The sequence below is a fragment of the Erpetoichthys calabaricus genome, chromosome 2 (assembly GCF_900747795.2).
Source record: "Erpetoichthys calabaricus chromosome 2, fErpCal1.3, whole genome shotgun sequence".
In the NCBI taxonomy this organism is placed as follows: Eukaryota; Metazoa; Chordata; class Cladistia; order Polypteriformes; family Polypteridae; genus Erpetoichthys; species Erpetoichthys calabaricus.
Window position 1 is genome coordinate 42,568,727 of NC_041395.2, and position 25,557 is coordinate 42,594,283.

Consider the following 25,557-nt stretch of genomic DNA (forward strand, 5'->3'; position numbering starts at 1 on the left):
TACAGAAATGATTTCAAAATGATATTCTGTGACAGATATGTGATGCATGCAGCTACCCGCTGTGTAAACTGCATTTAAATAAAATTTAATAGGGCTATGGTGGCTCCTATCTCCATACACATAGCAGAAGGTAATATATTTAAAGCTAGCAGATGGTAAAATCACATTTGTAGACTTGTCTTTAAGTTACGGTTTAAGGATAGGACATACAGGGGTTTAAATAATTATGAATAAATTGCTGTGTAATTTTTATTTTTTTCTTTTCACACATTTTTAAACAGCAGTGGAAATCTGTCTGAGCTCCTTTGTTTGGACAGATACATTACAAGTTCCTCATCAAAATTCTGGCAAGTTCTGTGTGTCAATATCTAAGTGCACAGGGAGTAGCCGTAAAGGACAGGCTATTCTAATCTTGTGGAATGAATCTGTTTACAATACAGTTTGATAAACAAGTGCTGTAGAAATACAAGTTTCTTTTTTGTCTGGTGCTTTCAACTTTGTATATTGTATAAATCTAAAATGCAAGGTTATGATTATGTTTATTCCTACACTTTATAACAGCCACCAGAACAAGGACGGATTAAGACCCTCACAGGTCCATGGGTGACCTGGCTCCTTAACAGAGAGTTGATCATACTATTAACTATGCACTAAGTGGACACTTCTGGCATTTCGCCACACAGATACTGAATCGTTTCAATCAGAATGGAGAAAATTGTCATTTTGACTTGTGGATACTTGACCATCAAGTGGATCAGTCGACACAGGACCCTTAGGTTCACACCCAGAACCCTAAAAATGCAACATCCCATAAAGATACATTTGTATTTATTTGTCCATTCACAATAAGTGCTGTGGGTGGGGTTTTAACGTACTGTAACTAGGAAAATAAAACAGTATAAAACCACAGAGATGTCTTTCCATTAACGTGGCATGAACTGCCTGGAATGTGAAAATAAAGTGAAAAAAACTGAAGCATTTACAGTGTCCATTGACTCTTTAAGTTAATCACAATAACTTGCTGATATATGTTATGGTCAAGGAAGTGGCAAAATGTTAATATTGAACCAAATGGGCCAAACAACAAACAAAGTTCAAAAAGGCAGGCAGGACTCTTATACTGAGAGACAGGAAAGCACAAGCATTTCACAAAATATCTAAGCATTTCACTAAATACTATACTGTGTGTATTACTGCATGTGACAAATAAAACTTGATTTGGTTTGATTTGCCAAGTGAAGTATCCAGAAACATGTACTAAACATATAATGAATGAAATATGTAATAGTCCCATTGCTAAAGTCTTCTTGGAAGTAAGTGTCTTTTAGGTTCCTCTAACTTAAGAGAGGTGAGAAGAGAGCCAAGAAAAAGTCCTTTCCCTAGACGTGTTTCTCCCTAAAGCTACAACAGATGTTAGTTTTGTTTTTTAAATGAATCTAATAGATGGATAAAGTCCTTACTGCTCACAGGGCAAGCAATGGACATTGATGTATTTAACACCATGGCTGCTGCCTTAATTAACTAGTAAAAAACAGATGTTACTTGTTTTTCTTAGGGGAACAAGACACTGCCAAAATGATGTCACTGTCATAAAGATACAATATATATAGAGGGGTGTATACACATTCCATAAATCCACAAATTCCAAAACTCAGATTACAACAATGCAGATCACAGATGATGCTAAATGTATCTTTATTTGTAAAAATCCTGAGGATAAGTACATCATTATCACACTCAAAAAAACAACAGCACCTTCAGCATTCAGAAAATGAGCTACATGAAACCATGTCCCAGAGGCTGCAGTGGGAGACAAGCAAAGAAGCTGGACTTCTTTTAAAATAGCAGAATTCCACAAAAAATGTATCTGATAGAATATTAGTGATCTGTCCTTCAAAACATAACAAAAACTTTACAGTTTCAAAGTATTAGTAAGTAGTAGTGTTGCTAAAGAGTAATTGTTAGTGAGCAATTTCCAAATACCTAGAAAAGGTTAAGAGAAATACATTTTCTGATAGAGAGCTCTTAATATATCTCAGTATCACTTTAAATTAGGCGTCCCAAATACACTGTACTCACCATGTAATTGCCTATATAATTATAGAGTAACTAGGTGTTATTGCCTTGTACTTACTGTATAATACCGTGTAAGACTACAATTAAGTACTCAATTGTAATTGTTATTCCACAATTTATATACATACACACTTACAAAAACTGCGGCATAACAATTACAATTGAGTACTTAATGATATCATTACACTGTATTGCACAGTAAGTACAAGGTAATGACACCTAGTTACTCTGTAATTATATAGGTAATTACATGGTAAGTACAGAGTATTTGGGACACCTAATCTAAAGTGATACCTATATCTCTTACATAACCAGTCTACCCTTCCTGTTTAACACAAAGTACAAGCACTACATCTAACAAACTACTAACATAAGAATTACAATTATTTTACCATAAATAACATCTCATATATTACCATACCTTGTAACACTGCTTGCACTAGCACAAGAATAAATGCAGTTGCTTGAATCAAAACAGCAATCAGGATCAGTGAACTGTCACCTATATAAAATAAAAAATAAAAACATTTTCAGCTTGTGAAGATTATCACTAAATTTTCACAAATGGAAACATTAAATACTGTTTACACGTTACAGTTTCATTTAATAAACAATTAATTTTCTTACCAATTTGTGCCAAACATACAGTAGTTAAATACAATTTAAAAAAACACATTGTACATTGTTATCTTGAAAGGTTATAATCAGGAATATGTCTCTTTGGGATATATGTTCCAAGAATGCCCTACTTTATAATCTGTATACTTGAAATAAAATTGCTTACATTTCAGATAGCTTTGGACTCACTATAATTTTTAATTCCCTAATAGAAATATTTGTGGTTTCACTGATTACTGAACAATCTATTCTGTTATCCCATATTGTTCTGCTAGCATGTCACAACTTCACTTCGACTCCTGCTTCTCTTTTTGCTATCTGGAAATTGGTGGGGGGCATGGTGCATCTGTTCTGAGATTAAATGCACTAAACATTGGACTGACTTGTAATTTATTCATCGTAATGCAAATGGTATGAACCAGGAAAAAAATTCTAACCAAAAAAATGTCCCAAATAGTAACATTTCAACATTATCCCACTATATTGGAAAATTTGAAGGCAACTGATTTCATTCAATGTGTACTGTTTGAAACTTTTTTATGCCTCCTGTCGTTCATAGGTAATGTTCTGTGTCTTCTTTGATTAATCAAGATAAACATACTGGATTAAAAAAACATTTTTTATCTAGATGGAACTGAACAATCATAAATTAAAAGCCTTGTTGCTCTCAGTGAGCTGGCAGAAGTCACAAAGGATTGATGAGCTTGTTTCCTCACACTTTTCCTGTACAGTATGCTCACATTTTCTTCATCCATGGTATTGACTTTTTAATATACAGAAAATGCTCTTCTCATTTTTTAAATTTTTTTTTATTTCAGAAAACAGACTTCAAAGTTAAAGAGTAAAAGGAGTATAATTTAATGTTTAGCAAAGTGTAACAAACTTCTTTATAGGTGAACGCCAGAAAACAGAATCAATCCACTGCTTTACACATTGGGCTTACAGTCATCCCACTGTATCAGCAGATTCCGCATCCATGGATTCAACCAACCGCAGATTGAAAATATTAGAGAGAAAAAAAAACTTCCAAAAAGCAAACCTTGAACTTGCTGCACACCAAGCACTATGCTGAATCCAAGTGAATGAAGTGATGTGTAGACATACTCTGTGTGTGCTTGGTGTGTGGGTGTTTGTGTGTATGTGTGTGCCCTGCGGTGGGCTGGCATCCTGCCCGGGGTATGTTTCCTGCCTTGTGCCCTGTGTTGGCTGGGATTGGCTCTAGCAGACCCCCGTGACCCTGTAGTTAAGATACAAGCTAAGTGGAGAAGATTTCTTTTGTTGTTTGTATTTTATTGCTCATAAGAAGCAAATAAAAACCAAGAATTCAGCTATTAAACACTAAAATAAGCAATAAGGATTCAAAATCTTAACGAGTGAGACAAATAAAATGAAGCAGAAGTGTTACTTGAGCAATAAGTGCTTCTTATTAAGCAATTGGGATAGAACAAAAACTTGCAGCCACTGCAGCCCCACAGGAACGATTTTGTCCACCCCTGTGCTAGCCCTTTGCCCGCACTCTCGAGGCTCAGTAATGATTCTTCCTCTGTTTCACCAACACAAACGCTGTTATTGTGTTATTGTTTTTAATTCCTCTATAGTCAAGTATGATCATTTTCTTGGTGCTCTGCAAGAGGGCACAACCAGTTGTGGAAGGGCCTATCTGAAGAGCAACAGGCAGTGTGTACAAAGTGCAGGGATTTCAATATCAGTTCAAGCTCAAAGGCCAACATGACTTGTCTGCATTGCCATAAGGGTCTGCTAGGGGGAGCGTGGCATACTCTTCAGTCTTGTTGTGCGTACCCTTACATTGGCAACTATGCCTCCAGAATTTTGTAACCACGCAGCCCTGTGAACGTTAACTGTGCATGTGCTAGACAAGAAAACATGTGCCATTTAACAGGAACAGTTGTGTATTTTGTTGCTACTTATACCTATAGAATCCAATATTAAACATACACAGCAATAGCCAAATATCCACAAATTCCTGGCATTAAATTGCCCAGACCCTGGGCAAAGATGAAAGTTTGTGCAGGCAGAAATGGAAATATCTGCAAGATCGATGTAAAGGTAAAGAAAAAACTTCAGGAGGAAAACGGTGGGATTCTGCTACCATGTATTGCCACATACTGTATATAAACTATAAATAGACCAGTGTGCATTTATTTAAGGGACTTAAGCATCCATGGATTTTGTTATCTGCGGGGGGACTGGAAGCAATTATCTATGGATATGGAAAGCTGACTGTATTTGGTGTTTTTTCAGACTGTAGACAATAAACTTCAGTGAATGTGTTCCCACAGTTCTTAGTAAAATTTGTGTTTTAAATTAATTGAAGTTTTAGACACTCAGATGACACTTGCTCACATTAATTTTAACTCTGAATGTATGAGTGTGCAAATCGCTTTCTTTTGACTAATGAAAGCATCTTCTGTGACAAAGATGATATAGTGAACAAAAGGATAGAAGTGTCATTTTTTGAAAAAATAAACATTAGTCACAACTAGGTATAATTACTTCATTCAAAGCTCGGTTAAGATTTACATAGTTTTACTTGGCAGATGTCTTGCAAGAAATCTCTGTTTCTAGATATACTACTATGGGTATATGGTACAAGATGTGATGGAAACACTTCAAACCTGGTGCTTAATAAACCATCTATAACCAATAGCTATAACACTTTCTAAAGTGCTATAAGCAATAATATTAGTATATCAACCTACTTCAATAAATTCTTTAAAACATTTTTTGCACTTTTATTTATTATGTGATTTCTCAGCATTTGCAAACATCTACAATTATTAATGAGAGATGAATAAACAGAGAAATGCACAGAGAAAAATGTACATGTAAGAAAAAACTTTATTTTAATTTAAATAACATCTTCACTTAACAGTCTTCTTAAATGTTTTACCATTTAATGTATAAAAATTAAGCAGCATAAGTAATAGAGCATGTAGAACTGCATGGCCCCTTGGCTGGTCACAGGCTACTTTGAATATTATTGCTATGTTGGTGGATTTCCTATAGGAAAATTATTTATTTTCAGAATCTAAAGATATTGTGATGGGAGTGTTTAATTTTACACTGCAGTGAGTCAGGGTTCAACATAAGCAAAGGTCTGAGCTGAGCTTTCATAGGGTTTAGTTGTCTGTGAACATGAAATGGTGAAAAGAGTAAAAAAGAGGGATTAAAGGATAAAACAGTTCATTTACATTATTTAAAAAGGAAGTCTTGACTAAAATAGGTTAACTGATCTTACAATAAAGTTCAAAACAAACATGTCAATGTTTTTCTTGACCACAATACTTGGTTCTATTCAAATCCCTGGAAAATCAGAAAAGTAGGATTTCCAACAGCCTACACACAGCCTTGGCTCTAGACCAAAATGCTAAGAGTGGGACCTGAAATACTAGGAGGCGCGTAGTCCCAGAAATCCAACAAGTAATAATATACCCAACAGCACGGGTATGATATTAGGTGGGCTTAGCCTTGTTAAATGATCTGCTGGAGCAAGGCTAGCTACAACAGTAGATTGTTATATAATGCATATCTTCTTTATCAGTTAAAAGTTTAGCTGTTTCTTAAAAGTTTATTTACTTTGAAATAGTGCTTATACTGTACATGTTGGAAAAATTTGCATTTACCAGTGGTACTAGGGAATACATTTTATATTACCTTTCTTATTCCACAAGACAATCCCAATTATAATGAAAAACTCATGAACACATATTAAGGAAATTGTAGATACCGTCAGCTTCCTTCTTACTGAAAAGATACAAAACGAATAGTTTATTATAAGGTTCATATACTAAACAAGTAAGCATAATTAGATTGCTAGTGTTCAATACACCAGAAAGTTGGCAATAACTTGGTACTGATTCCAATAATTAAGTTAAAAAATAAAGATCAAACAAACAGATTTCATACAATTTTTAAATCTCATTACAAGAAATTACGCCAAAGAAACTTATCCTGAAATAGATTTGTGTATATTTTTGTGAGGAAAAATCCATGTCTATTTCAATATATACTATTCTACTTTGTAAAGACCTGTATCAAGTAAATGCAAAAAATAAATAAATAAAAGATGAAAATAACAGAACAAAAGTTTGCTATGCAAAGAGCAGTACCTACTTACTACTTAAAGACATTCTTATTGATTTTATTATAAAAGCTCTAGCTATCTATGCAGGACAATTATAAGAAGAAATTAAAAATTTACCTTTTGGTTTTTCTAGCAAGAAGAAAGCCAAAAATATATTAAATATCTGCAGGATAATATCTGTTAACAGCAGAGGCTCAATTTGTCCTGTTTAAAAGAAAAACAACTATTATAACATAAAACTATTTTATCATATACAACAATTCAAAAAACATTCAAGAGTATATGTTTCCCAGATGAACTGTTGTGGGTAAGGCTAGTGTTTCCATTTTTTTCTAAGTCAATTTATGACCTATACGCAATTCACAATGGGGAGTGAGATATTGATATATCAATTTTGCATTGATTCTTTCATTGTCAATTTGTTATGTTCTTGTAAATGTTCAATAAACAATCACAAAATGATGTAAAATGTGCATTGGTTCTTTTACATTTTATTTTTAATAATGAATAGTAAATCTCAAAGCAAAATCTGTACTTTGTACTGAAATCATTTTCAATTACTCTGCTGTGTTTACCACGTTAATTTTAACTGTATAGTGAATCACATTTACTTATCTTTAAGTATTTAAGTATCTTATGAAGAAGAGAGTGTGAGACAGATGAGTTGCACAGCAGTTAGATTAGGTAAAGATGCTTAAGCACTATAGAAATCAGTCACCTGAAATTTTGATTTTTTATATTTTTTTATATTATTTACATATTACTTATTTATCTACAAATGAAAACATACTGGCTGCTAAAGAAAAATTAGGGGACAATTCTTGGTTTTACTTTTTCATGTTATAAATATACTATTTATCTTTATTTTTACATCTTTACATTACATCTTGCCTGAAGAAGGGGCCTGAGTTGCCTTGAAAGCTTGCATATTGTAATCTTTTTAGTTAGCCAATAAAATGTCATTTTGCTTGGCTTTTCTCTACATTCATAATGGCTAACACAGTACAACACCCTAGTACTATCTTTATTTTTAGAAAGCTTTTAATAAGGCCTCTCATGAGAAAGTTAATGATTAAGCTAAAAGAACTGTGAAGTAAAGGTGAACGGGTAAAAATATGAAATCCTGAGAGCAAAGCAGTATGGTCAGAAAAAAAATTTCATAATTTGGTAATGTTGAAAGTGGTGTATGAATAAGAAAATGCATTGCATTTTACATATTAAACTAGGTGGAATGGGGCAGATAATCTACAATCAGGAAAATGACAATTATAGTTTGAAGGAATTGAATATTTTCAGCATAAGCAAATAATAATAATTCATTACATTTATATAGCGCTTTTCTCAGTACTCAAAGCGCTATCCACACAGGGAGGAACCGGGAAGCGAACCCACAATCTTCCACAGTCTCCTTACTGCAAAGCAGCAGCACTACCACTGCGCCACCTGTGAGGATATGGTGGCTAAGAGGTGAGAGAGATAGATAGATAGATAGATAGATAGATAGATAGATAGATAGATAGATAGATAGATAGATAGATAGATAGATAGATAGATAGATAGATAGATAGATAGATAGATAGATAGATAGATAGATAGATAGATAGATAGATAGATAGATAGATAGATAGATAGATAGATAGATAGATAGATAGATAGATAGATAGATAGATAGATAGATAGATAGATAGATAGATAGATAGATAGATAGATAGATAGATAGATAGATAGATAGATAGATAGATAGAATAGATAGATAGATAGATAGATAGATAGATAGATAGATAGATAGATAGATAGATAGATAGATAGATAGATAGATAGATAGATAGATAGATAGATAGATAGATAGATAGATAGATAGATAGATAGATAGATAGATAGATAGATAGATAGATAGATAGATAGATAGATAGATAGATAGATAGATAGATAGATAGATAGATAGATAGATAGATAGATAGATAGATAGATAGATAGATAGATAGATAGATAGATAGATAGATAGATAGATACTTTATTAATCCCAATGGGAAATTCACGTGATCGAAGTTTTTAAAATTTTCAAGGGAAACAGTACACTGGATCTAATATTTTAAAATAATTTTTTCAACAAAAACATAGGGACTGAGATGTAAATGTTTTAAGGATGAATTTCACAAATACATTTTCCTAACACAAGGAAACAGTAGACACAAGGAATAAATTACTAGGTAGAATGGTTGAGAGCAGTACTTGAGGGACTTTTCAAACATAAATTGATATTAATTAAGCGAAATTAGATACGTAGGATTGTCAGGCTTTGTTGGGCTGACAGGCTATTCTCATCAAAGCTGTTCTAATATAACAGTAATAATAATAACAGTTTTGGCTAAAGGAGCAGCACTTCTGAGCTGAAAACACAACAGTATGTTAAAATACTTTACAGAGGGGAAAATGAGTATTGAACACATCAACGTTTTTCTCAGTAAATATATTTCTAATGGGGCTATTGACATGAAATTTACACCAGATGTCGGTAACAACCCAAGTAACCCACACATACAAAGAAATAAAAAGTCCATAAATTAAGTTATGTGTAATAAAGTGGAATGACACAGAGAAAAAGAATTAAACACATGAAGTAAAGGAGGTGCAAAAAGGCATGGAAAGCCAAAAAAGCAGCTAAAATCTGTCAGTACTCAGAAAGCAATCCCACCCCTCTATCAGTGCAATTTAATATCAGCTGGTTGAGTCCTAACTGATGGTCTATAAAAAGGTTTCTCATTACCAAGGTGTCACACAAGAAGCAACTCATGATGGGTAATAGCAAAGAGCTCTCTCAAGACCTTCGCAACCTTATTGTTGCAAACATACTGATGACATTGGATACAGACATATTTCTAAACTTCTGAATGTTCCAATGAGCACCTTTAGGGCCATAATCCGGAAGTGGAAAGAACATTATTTCACCATAAACCTGCCACAACCAGGTGCTGCTCGAAGGAGTTCTGACAGAGAAGTCAAAAGAATAATCAGAACAGTTGTCCAAGAGCCAAGGACCACTCGCAGAGAGCTTCAGAAAGACCTGGAATTAGCAGGTACAGTTGTTTCAAAGAAAACAATAAGTAATGCACTCAACCGCCATGGCCTCTATGCACACTCACCGCGCAAGATTCCACTGCTAAAGAAAAAGCATGTCGAAGAGCTCTTTAAAGTTTGCTGCACAACATTTGGACAAGCCAATGAAATACTGGGAGAATATAGTCTGGTCAGATGAGACCAGAATTGAACTCTTTGAATGTCATTGCACACACCATGTTTGGAGGAGAAATGTCAGTGCATATCACCCCAAAAACACCATACCAACAGTGAAGTTTGGAGGTGGGAACATCATGGTGTGGGGCTGTTTTTCAGCATATGGTAATGGCAGACTTCATATAATTGAAGGAAGGATGAAAGGAGAAATGTACCTGGACATTCTTGATAACAATCTGCTGCCATCTTTCAGGATGCTGAAGATGAAATAAGGCAGCACATTTCAGCAAGACAATGACCCCAAACACACAGCCAAGGAAACTCTCAATTGGTTTCAGAGAAAGTAAATAAAGCTGCTAGAATGGCCCAGTCAATCACCCGACTTGAACCCAATTGCAAATCTATGGAAAGAACTGAAGATCAAAGTTCATAGAAGAGGCACCCGGAACCTTCAAGATTTGAAGAGAGTTTGTGTGAAAGAATGGGTCAAAATAACACCTTAGCAATGCATGCAACTAATTTCTCCATACAGAAGGCATCTTGAAACTGTCATTACCAACAAAGGCTTTTCTACTAAGTATTAAATAAATTTTATTAAATGTGTTCAATACTTATTCCCAGTGTCATTCCACTTTATTATGCACAACTTATTATTATTATTTCTTTGTATGTGTGAATTATTTGCATTGTTACCGACATCTGGTGTAAATTTCATGCTCTATAACTTCTTTTAAAACGTTCACATTTTATTTTATATGGCTTGTCTATTTTTAACTTGTAATTTTTTTTTTTTAATTATTTTTTTTAGCTTTATTGGATCTAGGTTGAGTGCCTTGTTTTTCTCGTCATACACATTTCATTGTATGTTGACCCTGTGTTAACCTATATATGACAAATAAACCTTAACCTAAACCTAAACCTAAACCCAATAGCTCCGTTAGAAATATATTTAATGAGAAAAACGTTGATGCGTTCAATACTTATTTTCCCCGCTGTAAAGTATTTTAGTATACTGTTGTGTTTTCAGCTCAGAAGTGCTGATCCTTTAGCCAAAACTGTTTTTTTGTGCTTCATATTGAAACTTCATGTTGAAACTGTATTACACATAGTTAAGTCAAGTGGTTATGATAACATGATTTTAACTTTAAAATTTCTTTACCAAAATAGACTCTGTGATTACTCTGAAAGAGTGCAAATGATCTCATTTAGTATTGCATTTTCAAAAAAACTGCACTTAATTATACAGAACATTGTCGTATAGATACTAATGTAATCAAAAATATTTCCAGAATTAAAGAGTGTACCTTCCTTCCACAGGTACTGATAGTCATAACTCACAAAGGCATTGGCAAGGTTCTGATAATCAGTCATCATGTTATCAATGACATCTGTTTAAAAAAATAAGAGATAATAAGAATGTCAGTTAGTCAGTCATCATCCAACCCGCTATATCAAAATACAGAGTCACAGGGGTCTGCTGAAGCCAATCCCAGCCAGTACAGTGCGCAAGGCAGGAACAAATCCCGGGCAGGGTGCCAGCCCACCGCAGGACACACACACACACACACACACACACACACACACACACGAGGGACAATTTAGGATTGCCAATGAACCTAACCTGCATGTCTTTGGACTGTGGGAGGAAACCCACGCAGACACAGGGAGAACATGCAAACTCCATGCAGGGAGGACCTGGGAAGTGAACCCAGGTCTCCTAACTGCAAGGCCGCCCACAATAAGAATGTATAGTAATTTTATCATCACATCCAGTTTAAGAGCAAATCTGCATAAAATATAATTCAATTAGCATGCAGGTCCCTTGAACATCAACATATTCTGCATGCTGATTTACTGCTAAGAATTACCTTTTTCTAAGTTTTCTAAATAGCAAAATGCAAATATTAGCAACAGCATTGCTGCAAATGTGACACCACACATTTTATAGAAACCTAGGAAACAAAAGAAAATACAGTGAGAAAACAACACCTTATATATTATATTCACAGAGGTTACTGTGAAATTAAACGAGTATATATTTTATTTATTAGGAAACATTATGACTTATCTTTATAGTGAACATACGTAACAAATGGAAGTGTTTACAAATAACCTTATAAAAATATTAGTGAGCAGTTTCCACAAGGACGCTTACTGTCCAGAATAGCTAAATACAAGTTTTCACATTATTTGAAACAACACCTTAGAACACTGAAAATGAACAATTTGAACATGTTTGATTGATCACCAAGCTTCATTTTTATTTGATCCATATTTAAACTTTCACAGTTCTTGCCCTACCTTGGGATGTGTGTTTTGCTAGTATAAAAAACAAAACTAATTGGGTCAAACCAACAGCCACCAGACATGTGCAGTCACCTGTTATAAGGAGATATAAAGTATTTAGTTAGTGCTGATGCCACAAAAGCACATTCAAAAGCAGAAAAAATATACAATAATTCAACTAAAAATACAAATGGTGATTTTACAGTAAGATTTCATGACCCAGAAAATCCAAATTTGGTCAATATTTTGTTATTCTCTCATTATTGTCTGTATTCAATAAACAAACAAATACATTAACTAATAATAATTATTGATCAATGTATTTAATCAAATCAAGGAAGCAACATTGCCACTACCAAAAACTGATAGATAGATAGATAGATAGATAGATAGATAGATAGATAGATAGATAGATAGATAGATAGATAGATAGATAGATACTTTATTAATCCCAGGGGGAAATCAAATCCTTCTGCCGTATTAACCAATTAAAGAGGATACACAGTGTTGCATCTTTGTTACAGAAGCATCAGAGATCATTTTGCTGTGAATCTGCATTGTAAACATCTCATTATATAACAGGCCTCATTAAATGGAAAAAATACTGCCTTTAGCTGAAATAAAAATTAGCAAATGCTGTGCCTATGAAGAAGCCTGTTTAACACATAATTCAACTAATATTTAGTGTAGAAAAGGGAAAATATGACCGCAAAGAGATTTCTTTCAAGATTTTAGCTTTAAAGGACAGTTAAGGATGATGTGGCAAGTATTGGTAATGGCAAGAGTGATACAAAATATGCAGACAGTGACATATGGATAGGGAGTACTGTGAATTTACATATTCTGAGGATTATACTGTATGTGTGAAGAATGGGATATCCTCCAAGAAATATCAGTTACTACTAATGATCTACAGAGCGATTTGAAAATTATAGCGGGAGAAGAGCCGCTTAGAAAGTTATAGGCTGAAATCTAACAAATCACCAGGACCAGATAACCTTTATCCTACAGTAGTTATGGAGGGTAGTGAATGCATATATAAACCCTTGACACATATTTTTGAAAATTTCTGAACACTGGGGAAACTGATAGGGACTGGTAGCTAGTAAACATTCCTGCATTGTATAAAACTGGTGCTCAGGCAGACTCAAGTGTTTATAGGCCGGTAAACTTAACACACAGGTTAAGTGGGTAAATGGGTAATATTAACCAAAGCAATAAAAAGGGAAAAGATTAAGCACACTATTTTCAAGAATAAGTGTATTAGCAACTTGTCAGCATAGTTTCACACAAGGGAGGTTGTGTTTCACTAATATGCTGGAATTTATGCAGAAGTAACAAAAACATGTGATCAAGGTGGTGCATGTGATATTATTAATCTTGATTTTTCGTAAGTCTTTTGATAAAACATCACATGAGAGGATAGTAATAAAACTTAAAGATGTTGGTATTCAGGACACTGTATAGGTGGTGCAAAACTGTCCTAGACAGAGGGTTATGTTGAGGTGAACCTTTACAGAATTAATTAATGTTAGAAGTGGTGTCTCTCAGTAATCAGTGTTGGGTCTTTGAAATATACAGTATAGTAATACAAAAGTAACTTTGTCAAATCTGCATAATACTAAACTAGGCGGAAGGTCGATAATTTACAATCAGCTGAACTCTTACAGAGGGATCTAAACAGATATAGATGTGTGGTCAATGAAATATAATGTAAGTAAATGTAAGATATTACACATGGAAAGTAAACATGTTTGATTTGAATACACAATGGAAGGTTTGAAACTTGAAAGAATACTTTATGAGAAGGACATAGGAGTCAAAGTGATTCATCATTATTCACAACCAAACAGTATACAGATGCAATTAAGAAGGCTGATTGGATTTTATGTTATATACTGTAATGCTAACCGGGCTACCATAACCTGCGTGGTCAAGGCAGGAGCAGAAATTAAGCATTTGAGCTTCAGCCTGTCAGAAACAGGACAAAATAAGCACCAAAGCAGATGGAGAGGAGCCTGGTGGAACAAAAAAAAAAGTAGTAGCTGAGGAGTGCGGAAGATTCAGGAGGATTATGGAAATAGAATAGCAAGAGATAGGTGAAAAACAGCGAAAGCTGGAGCAGTGCTTGCGATTTTCTTGCTTTGATGGTGTGCCCAGAACCTTAACATTGGGCCGACAAGAGGAAAACCATGGTAGGGACTGCACTGCATTAATAAACTAAGGTGCTACGGCAGGCACAGGAAGCTTGCCTGGTGTTCTGAGTGGTTCCTTCAAGGGTCACTACAATACTAATCTGAAGTATTGTGTACAACATAGTACTGCTAGAGAAACTTCAGAGGACAGCGAATAGAGTGATTCAGAGACTGAAAAGCTTGAGCTATGAGGAAATATCGAAGGAGTTAAACCTTTTCATTCTAAACAAATGAAGTGTAATAGGTAATATGACTAAAGTTTTTAAAGTTATGAAAGGAATTAGTTTTGTGAATCTTTTCTTTTATTTTACAACAGAAACGTATGAAGGGAAAGGTTCACACAAATAATTGGAAACATTTCTGCACACAAAGAACCATAAATACATTGAATAAATTAACAAGTAACAATCTGCAGATTATTTTTGTTAAGAATCAACATTATCAACTTTTTATCTTAATGGTGAAAACAATGGTGAACTAAGTAATTACATGGGAATGTAATATAAGTACCAAATGGGTTCAGAAATGGGACACTGTTGTCAAGAGATGGGGTGCGTCAGGAGCTTAAACTCCTGATCTTTCAGACCCAGTGTAGTATTATTATGGAGCACTGTAGAGGGTTATCAAAAGGGGAAATCAAGTGTGGGTGTAACAGCAGATCATTTTCTGTTTGCGCTCTTTATTATTTAAGGAGTTTTTATTTATTGGTTTTTAGGGCGTGGAGAGGGCACTTTCTGAGAAGTTGGTTTGTTTTTTGAGTAAAGCATGTTTAAAAAAATAAAGTCGCTTTGCTGGAAGGCCCCAGGTGTCCATTTATCATTTGTAATTCTGGAAGATATTACATTGACGAGGAGGAAATCAGACTTAGAGGAAAATAATTTTGATAAAAAAGATAAAGGAGGTTTCCAACATCATAACTTCAATGGTAGGATTTATAAGTCCTTTGGATAGTCACTTTCAGACTTGGGAGAAATATTATTAAGAACTGTTTCAATTTGTTGAAGCAAATGAAATAATAGATGCAGCAATTCTACTAAGCTCAGTGAGCTGAAATATACAGTATAATGAGTAGTTTGCTAAGCCCTGAAAACCCGGACACTAAACCCTATGAGGAATTAGTAGGGCTAAAAATCATTTTAACCTGAAGCCCAGTGACATTCAACAATGGTTTAAATTCAATTCTAGAAATAAGAAGGCAACTGAAAGTGTAATAGAGTGCATGGCAGGTTTTTGCAAACGTGTACATCATTGCAATTATGGAGATAAGCTAAAAGAAAGGTTACAGGACTGGGTGGTTGTTGACATAGAAGACAAATGCATCCAGTGTTGCTTGTTAGAAGAGCCTGAATTAACTTTTGAGAAAGCCCAGAAAGTGGCACAAGCAATGGAAACTGCCATGAAAGAAGTGCAGGACTTGCAAGGACGGTTAAAAGCAAATTAGAGGGCTTCAGTAAATTGTGCAAATCAGTCTTCATACAAGATGGTCTCAAAGCAGTCATCGTGGAATAGGGACTATCTTAAAACATGTTACAGATGTCCAGATGTGGAGGTGAACACATTGCAACATAATGTTGTTACTTAAACAAAAAAATGACAGAAATGTAGCAGAATGGGCCATAATAGGAAAGTGTTCAGGGGCCTAAACACATGTTGATTATGTGTAATGTTCACATTAGTGAAACCATTGAAACGTACTCCGGTGATGCAGTGGATGTGTTTACCATGTATAATGCAGATCACGTCAGACTGGGGAACATGCACCGGTACAGAGTGTTGCCACACCCACCACATTATGAAATACCTCGGCATCCCGGTTGGCATCCCCCCAGGCAGACACGCAGTCCAGTCCCACCCTCCGAAAATAACCGTCTGTGTACTGCAGCCAGGTGTTACATGGACATCCCTTTGGCCTGGTCCAGCTGCTTGGGTCCTCAGCAATAAGGATCTTACGGGACAGATCACCCTCGGAGAAATGTGCCACATGGCCATAGTGCCTTAACTGATGCTCCCTTATAATGCAGGTAATGTGTCTCATTTGGGACTCCATGGGCAACCGCTAATTAGACACAAAGTACAACCTGCAGTACCCAAGGATTTTCCAAAGAGACACTGTACCGAAGGAGTTCAGACTTCGTCTCAGGTCACTCGATAGTACCCATGTCTTGCAACTGTATACCAAAACAGTAAGCACTAGATCTTTAAAGAGTCAGAACTTTGTCCTCTTGCAAAGATTAAGGGAGCGCCACATACTCCTTTGCAATGACCTCATGAACCCCCATGCTCTCTCAATCCGTCTATTGACTTCATAGGAAGAGTCACCAGAGGCATGAATGTCACTGCCGAGGTAAATAAAACTCTCAACGAGGTCGACATTACCTCCACAGACAGACACTGCTGATGGATGTGCCTAAGAGGCCATTAAATGTCTGGATCTTGTTTTTTTATCTAGGAAACATGCAAACCCAGCCACTCAGACTCCTCACTCAGTCTTTAGAGAGCCCCGATCAAAGCAACCATTGACTCTACAAAGATCACAGCATTGTCAGCAAAGTCAAGATCAGTTAATCTTTCTTCACCAACACCCAGTCCATGGAAGCATTTAAGAGAGTAGGAGCAAGAACATACCCCTAATGAACCGCAGAAACAATTGGGGAAAAAAGCAGAAGTTCTGCCTCCACTCTGCACAGCACTCACAGTACCAGTGTAAAGGGCGGCCATGGTATCCAGCAACTTCGGGGGACCCCACAGTCTCAGGATGTCCCATCAGTTGATCAATTGAGTTGTACACTTTATGAAAAATGACAAAAGGCTGCAAATAAACTCTCCTAATATTCACATTTGCCCTCAATGAGAACCATCAGTGCCAGGATGCGATTGAAGGTAGATATATTAGGCGTAAAATCAGACTGCTGTGGTTGCTGGAAGGTTAGCAAGTGATCATGGATCCTATTGTGGATAACCCTAGCAAGGACTTTACCAGGCACAGAGAGCAGTGTTATCCCCTTATAGTTGCCACAATCCAGGAGATAACCCTTCTCTTTCCAGATATGGACAAAAAGTCCTGTTTTCCAGTTGGACGGGATGACACCCATCTCCCAAATAGAAGTAAAGATTGCTTGCAATACCAGGACGACAGCCACACCACCAGCCTGTAGAAGTTCATCCCAGATACCACAAATCCCTGCAGCCTTCCCTACATTCAGCTGGTTTACCACCTGTGCAGTCTCAGTGAGATTGGGTAGATCATAGCTAATTGGAGGATCAGCCTCTAGAACCGGGGATCCAACGGTTCCAAGAGCTAAATATAATTAATTTCAAACATGTATGGAGTTGTTTAGATTCTTCAGAAAAGTCTGTGTGCTTTTTAAGGATTATAATAGTTTAAAGAGATCATATTTTTACTAATAAATCCAAATTGAATCCACCTAGCCCTTATGACCCATAGGTGGATACTTTTTATATTCTTATACAATACAATACAATTTATTTTTGTATAGCCCAAAATCACACAAGAAGTGCCGCAATGGGCTTTAACAGGCCCTGCCTCTTGACAGTCCCCCAGCCTTGACTCTCTAAGAAGACAAGGAAAACCTCCCAAAAAAAACCTTGTAGGGAAAAAATGGAAGAAACCTTGGGAAAGGCAGTTCAAAAAGAGACCCCTTTCCAGGTAGGTTGGGTGTGCAGTGGGTGTCAAAAAGAAGGGGGTCAATACAATACAATACACAGAAAAGAACAAATCCAATACAGTATAAAAATTTAAATTTTACAAGTACGGACCAAAATTTAACAGTAGATGATATCACATAATATAATTTGGACATACTGCTTATGTATTGTCTTGTTATGCTGGCATACAATAACTATGAATTCTGCTAGAGGAAAGATTCATCCTGGACTGCAATCATTTCATTGTGAAATGCTGTGCCTTGATGACAAACCAGTGGATACCACTCGGTCCATCAAGCTTGTTTGTTTAGCCAATACCTAAACTGTCCCAATCTCTCATCCAGATACTCCTTAAAGGTGTCAAAGAATCTGGTTCAACTCCATGTCTAAGTAGTTTGTTCCAGATAGCTACAATTCTTTGTGTAAAGAAGTGCTTCTTGGCTTCAATCATTAATGCACTTTCCCTTTATTTCCACAGCTGTCCTCGACTATGTGATTTACCCTTAAGATGAAAGAATTCTGCAGAATCTTCTTTATCAATGGCATTGAGAATTTGAAAGACTTGGATTAGGTCCCTACGCAATCTTCTCTGCTTGAGACCAAGCAAGTTTAATTCTCAGAGTATTAAAGTCAGTATATGACATGTCTTAAAGTCCTGGAATGTATTCCTTGAAATGTGGTGACCAGAATTGCATTGCAGTACTCCAGATGTGGTCTCACTAGTGCATTATATAGACTATTTTCCCAATTTTACACTTTCTGCATAGTTTTTAGTGGCTCAGACATTTAACATTTGTAAAATACATATTTGAGCATTGTGCTGAAAACACATTAATTAATTGTATGATAAATTGTTCCAACTACAGAGGGATCACACTCCTCAGCCTCATGAGAAAAGTCTATATGGGGGTCATGGAGAAGAGGGTCCTTCAGATAGTCAAACCTTGGATTCAGAAGGAACAGTGTGGTTTTCATCCTGATCGCGGAACAGTGGACCAGCTCTACACCCTTAGCAGGGTCCTGGTGGGTGCATGGGAGTTTGCCCAACCAGTCTACATGTGTTTTGTGGACTTGGAAAAGGCGTTCGACCATGTCCCTCAGGGAATCCTGTGGGGGGTACTCCGAGAGTATGGGGTACCGGACACCCTGATAAGGGCTGTTCGGTCCCTGTACAACCGGTGTCAGAGCTTGGTCCGCATTGCTGGCAGTAAGTCAAACCCATTTCCAGTGAGAGTTGGACTCCGCCAGGGCTGCCCTTTGTCACCTATTCAGTTCATAACTTTTATGGACAGAATTTCTAGGTGCAGCCAGGGCGTTGAGGGGGTCTGGTTTGGTGGACTCAGGATTGGGTCACTGCTTTTTGCAGATGATGTTGTCCTGTTTGCTTCATCAGGCTGTGATCTTCACCTCTCTCTGGATCGGTTCACAGCTGAGTGTGAAGCGGCTGGGATGGGAAACAGCACCTCCAAATCCGTGACCATGGTCCTCGGCCGGAAAAGGGTGGAATGCCCTCTCAGGATTGGGAATGAGATCCTGCCCCAAGTGGAGGAGTTCAAGTATCTCAGGGTCTTGTACACGAGTGAGGGAAGAATGGAGTGTGAGATCGACAGGCGGATCGGTGTGGCGTCCACAGTGATGCAGACTCTGCATCGGTCTGTCGTGGTGAAAAAGAAGCTGAGCCGTAAGGCAAATCTCTCAATTTACCGGTCGATCTACATTCCTGCCCTCACCTATGGTCATGAGCTGTGGGTAGTGACCGAAAGAACGAGTACAAGCAGCTGAAATGAGTTTCCTCCACAGGGTGTCTGGGCTTTCCCTTAAAGATAGGGTGAGAAGCTCAGTCATGCAGGAGGGGCTCAGAATAGTGCCGCTGCTCCTCCACATCGAGAGGACTCAGATGAGGTGGCTCGAGCATCTGATCAGGATGCCTCCTGGACGCCTCCCTGGTGAGGTGTTCCAGGCACGTCTAACAAGGAGGAGGCCCCGGGGAAGACCCAGGACACACTGGAGGGACTATGTCTCCCGGCTGGCCTAGTAACGCCTTGAGATTCCCCCAGAACAGCTTGAAGAAGTTGCCGGAGAGAGGGAAGTCTGGGCATCTCTGCTCAAGCTGCTGCCCCCGTGACACGATCTTGGGTAAATGGAAGAGGATGGATCGATGCCAAAGATGCTCTCTGGGTTTTGTAATTAAGTAACTCATTCCTGACCAACATAGTAAAGAGGTTACAGCCCTTATATAATATTTGAAATTCCACTGAAAATCTTTGAAAAAAAATTAAAATTGGAGTAAGCATGGCATCGTAAGTAGAAAATACCCAAACATAACAAATAAAAGTGTGATATACGTTACCTTTTACTACCCACAAGATTGTCCCAAATATGATAAGGCATTCAAGGACACATAATACGAAAGCTGTCAACATCTTCAGCTTCTTGTTTGCTAAAAAATACCAAAATAAAATCAATAAAGTCAAGACCATTATAATAAAAAAAAAATCATAGGCATCTTTCATTTCATACAGAGATATTTAATTGCAACTGTATATACGGTCCTACAAATAAATTGACCAGGCACTGTTCCTGAAGTGACTGGTAGCAGGACTGTCTCAATCCATGTTTTGTTAAGCCATGTTAACTTTGCTTTCTCATAAATCATGTCTATCTTATCCTAATCATTTGTTGGAATTATCTTTGATTCTAATGGTGTCAAAGAGAAGTATAAAAATTCATAAACTTTATTTCTATCTTTGTTGCATGGATATATCTTCATCTGACCTGGGGGTCCTTATGCTACTCCTCTTAATCAGCCTGCTTAGATTACATACAGCAGAGAGCACCTTACTCAGTGGAACCTACCTGAATACACCACTCAATTTCTCAGCGAATATGACCAATATTTATAATTCAGTGACTTGTGATAACAGTTGTGTTACCAAAAAAAAAGAAAGTGTAAGGAGACAAAGAAAAGGCATCCAAGAGAAAATTGGAGGCAAGAATTCTGTTACCGACTTTCATAATGGGAACATGTTCAGTCTATAAAGAATAAAAATAAACTTCAAACATGTAGGCTTTCAGCCCAGTTAGAGTGAAGCATGTGTTATGGCATTTACAGAAAAATTGATAACTGAAAATGATTCTAATGTAGTTTAACAGATTTAATGAAAGTCTTCAGTTGGACTGAGACTCTGCCACCACGGTTAAGTCACTGGCAGGGGTGTCTGGTTTTACAAAAATAAAAATTGTTTTAACTGGTGATGCATTGAGAAAGAGTGTACATTAAGGATACAGAATTTCAGTCTGTTCAGGTGTGACCCACTTTCCTTTCTATGTTAGTGTCCACAAATTTTCATTGTGATCATCTATATTAACCTAAAGGGCAGTTGCGAGTGTAGCAGCTTATAGTATCTCTAGGGTGATACAGATACTCAAATTGTTCTTGGCCAATTTCAACCAGTGTTCACTGTTGTGTCACATGTGTGACTGTTTTAAATGCACTAGCTGGACATGTTTAAAATTGTTCTGCTAATACTGACAGATAAGCAGTTATATAAAATTCTGTGAGGATGCTCTACTCCCAGCTAAATCAGTGAAAATATATCCCTTTTTAACTAATAAAACATATAGAGTTAGGGTTAATGGCTGGTTTAAGGATAACATCATTTCATCTACAAGTTGTTTTGATTCTGTGTTTTTTAAATTTTTTTCTGTGTAAACAGATTTCATTTTTTTTTCTTTCCCTCCTGGGGTTTTTGTACCTGCAGACAGCAATTCTTTCATTGTTAAGTTTATGACTTGATTAAAAGATTTGTATGCCTTAATTTAATTTTACTGTAGATGGGTTATTCATCTCTATGCAGTGTGGAATATTGACATGATAATAAAACTATTTGTTAATATGAATGATTCTGTGGTCTTATACTAAATATATAATACTGTATCAGGAGAAATGTGTGTCAGTTAAGACACTTTCCAGCCACTCCGAAGTGATATTTTGTTACTCGGTCACATTACAGAAATGAAAAAACACATAAGTAGAGGCAAAACTTAAATCAGTGGTGACAAAACAAGTATTTGATCATTGTTTTAATGATTTATACCAGAATCATGGATACTTCTCTATATCTTCTTCTTTCGGCTTCTCCCGTTAGGGGTTGCCACTGAGGATAATCTTCTTCCATATCTTTCTGTTCTCTGCATCTTGTTCTGTTTCACCCATCACTTGCATGTCCTCTCTTACCACATCCATAAACTTTCGCTTTTCCTCTACCCTGGCAGCTCTATCCTTAGCATTCTTCTCCCAATATACTCAGCATCTCTCCTCTGCACATGTCCAAACCAATGCAATCTCGCCTCTCTGACTTTGTCTCCCAACCGTCCAACCTGAGCTGACCCTCTATTGTACTCATTTCTAATTCTATCCATCCCCGTCACACCCAGGGCAAATCTTAGCATCTTTAACTCTGCTACCTTCAGCTCTGTCTCCTGCTTTCTGGTCAGAGCCACCGTCTCCAACCCATATAACACAGCTGGTCTCACTACCGTCCTGTAGACCTTCCCTTTCACTCTTGCTGATACTTTTCAATATAATAGTGTATTTTACATTGTGTGGGAAAAGGCTGGAGGAATAGTTGGCTAATGTCAGCTGGACTTTACCTTTTTCATAAGGACTATGAGCTGCAGAGAGTATTTTCTTTATGATACTTTTCAGATGGAACTTGATTTTCTTCCGTTCAGCTGCCAAATGGCTTTAGCTTAGCTGTCTTGCCTACCGGAACGTTATTTAACTTCTGTCTCCTTAAGATGCTGAAAGACTGCAAAAGCTTAATAAGAAATATATATTTACATACACTATAGGAGGTTCACAACCATTCATTGGGGCATCCAAGCATAGAAAAGAGGAAAAACTAAAATTACATACTGTCAAAAACAGAGATCTACATGCCAGTGAGTCCAGACTGGACACATAAGAGGTTGTAAGGCCTGTCACAGTCAGTACTCTGAAGAACCAATCCCTTACAGAACATCCTTCAGACAGAAAGAATTACGTGGTTTAGAAATGAATCTTCAACTAGAGGGAAAACAGCTGTACTTTTTGACCTTTTAGTTGTTTATTTTAGTTGTTTTATTTTTAGGCAGGTGTTTGTTATGTTCTTACACTTGAATGACAAAAAGCACCAGCCATAACCAAAGGGAGTATGGCACCCTATTCAAGTGCTACCTCTGTTTATGGCTTGACTAGCTGAAATACCCGGTGTTGCCTGGGAGGAAAATAAAGTGTTTTTTTTTTAATTGTTTGAGAAAAATATAATTTAAAAAAAAACAACTTTAAAAGTGAAAAAAAATTAATAAACAATGAAGACTCACTAATGTGCTTGTCTTGCAGTCTTGTATGTATGTTATCATCCAGTTGACACTAGAACCAGCCAACTCTATTTGATTTCAAACGCAACAGGCGGGCGCAGTGGTGCTCAAACAAAAAGAAAGCAGGCAGTCACCTCCAGTTCGCCCTCTGGTGGTCATTCCGAGTGTCAACTGGATGATAACATGGATACATGACCACAAGATCACCCCCTACACTACCCAGAAAGGGGTGCGTTAGGTTTGATTTCACCCTACAGTATTTTAAGTCAACCAATGAGAAACATGTGTACCAAGTGTCATGAAAATCACTCCAACCGTTCGGGAGTGATACTGGAACATACATACATACATACACACATTGACTTTTATATATATAGATTACTTAGTGAGGGTTTAAGCAGACTTGGAAAAAAAGTATTGCTACAATGTGGTGCTCAGGAATTGTCTTGGGCATTTTCAGGGACTTCAAGTTTCTCTCTTCGTCCATTTAGGAGTTGGACATTGTATTTTTGACTCAAGTTTTTATGCAATTATTTTAGATATAGGCTGACATGAGAATGGACTTCTAAATAAATGATTTGTGTGATTTGCTTTCATATTTCACATATAATATTAAGACATATATCTTTGTAATGATATAATACTTAAAAAAATATTTACTAGTCAGAAGAAAAACGTCTCTTGTAACCTGCTCTACTCACCACATACCATGTCAGAACCAGTAAAGGATAAGATCTTATTATAATGTCTGTTCAGTTCACAGAATATCAGACAAGAACCTGTATAAACTACAAACTAGAGGCCTGCTGTAATTTTGCAACAACAAAAAAACAAGTCTGGCCTAGCACAAGGGCTATACTGAAACACTGAGTTTGTAAAACATTCAGGGACATAAGTCATATCTAGGCAGGATTGATCAAACTGCCTGAGGCCTGAAAATAACAGGGGAACCCCCCCTATACTCCGACATCACACTTGACCAAGTGGCGTATCAATAAAACAGACGACGTATAGAATGTCCATATATAATGCATAATTAAAAGTGTGAACCTTCTATCCAGCTTGTAATGGAACTCTAGCTTGGTGCCTGGGGGTCAAAAATATAAAAGATAGGGGGAGTATTTAGCCCCAGTAGCAGTCAACCATGACAGTGACCCTTCTTTTATTTATTTGTATAAAAATTGGGTTAACTGATAATTAACATTAAATTAAGAAATCTGTTTATTTCTAATTGCCTGTTTCCTAACATTTTTGATTAAAGCTTTTTTCCATTCAAGGAGCATTTAATTATTAAAATTGTTTTTTTTTCTGTGGGTGAGGAATACTGGGTTATGATTAGTCTTTGAAGGAATGGGGGTTGGGTTTAAGGGTTTTAACTCATTCACGGTGAGTGGTTCTTAGTGGAACTGCGGCATGACAGTAACTTATAGTTTGTAGAAGCTGTGATAGCTGGTACTTCACCGCCCAAAAGAAATAGAAGCCAACATTGAAGTTATCTGGTGTTCTTAGACTTGGACTTATGGAGTTGCTCAAGTACCAGAGTGCCTTCTGTCTTTAGAAGTGATAAATAGGTTTTGACAGAGAACTAACTAAGGAAAAGAATTTAAGGACCTGTAGTACTATGAGCTTAAAGCTTAGTGGTTAAGAAAGTGAACGTTCACAGGCAAAAACTATGAAAAACAAGAGGTGAAAAGAGTGGACTGAGGTGAATAGAAAAGTTATTAGTGAGAAAAGGGAAAAGTGAGGGATTCACCTCAGAGACAGAGAGAGAACAAAAACCTATATGGTTAGACCTAGAGGGACTGCAGGGTTCTGTTTCATGTCTTAATTTTCCCCTTGCAAATCTGTGTTCTCCCTATAATCAATCATCTGTTGTTAGGTCACAGTCACTGAAGTGTTCAGATTTAATGACTTTTGAGTTTTGCAGAATCACCTTTGTTAAATATGAATCTTCTACACATGTATGCAAGTTTTTTTTTTCTGCCATCCTATTTTCCTCCAACATTCTAAAGATAT

The 25,557-nt window shown here is 36.7% G+C and overlaps 1 protein-coding gene across 3 annotated transcripts in view; it reads right to left on the reverse strand.

Annotated features, from left to right (window-relative positions):
- Window positions 1-25,557, reverse strand: part of LOC114669633 (uncharacterized) — a 362,584-nt gene that overhangs the window by 317,568 nt on the left and 19,459 nt on the right. For all 3 annotated transcript variants that reach the window (XM_051922294.1, XM_051922295.1, XM_051922296.1), the window contains exons 4-10: window positions 20,531-20,620; window positions 12,335-12,412; window positions 11,902-11,985; window positions 11,338-11,421; window positions 6,917-7,003; window positions 6,370-6,459; window positions 2,498-2,578 (exon numbers count right to left, since the gene is read on the reverse strand). In XM_051922294.1, the coding sequence (XP_051778254.1) occupies window positions 2,498-2,578; window positions 6,370-6,459; window positions 6,917-7,003; window positions 11,338-11,421; window positions 11,902-11,985; window positions 12,335-12,412; window positions 20,531-20,620 (594 nt within the window). The remainder of the gene's footprint in view (window positions 1-2,497; window positions 2,579-6,369; window positions 6,460-6,916; window positions 7,004-11,337; window positions 11,422-11,901; window positions 11,986-12,334; window positions 12,413-20,530; window positions 20,621-25,557) is intronic.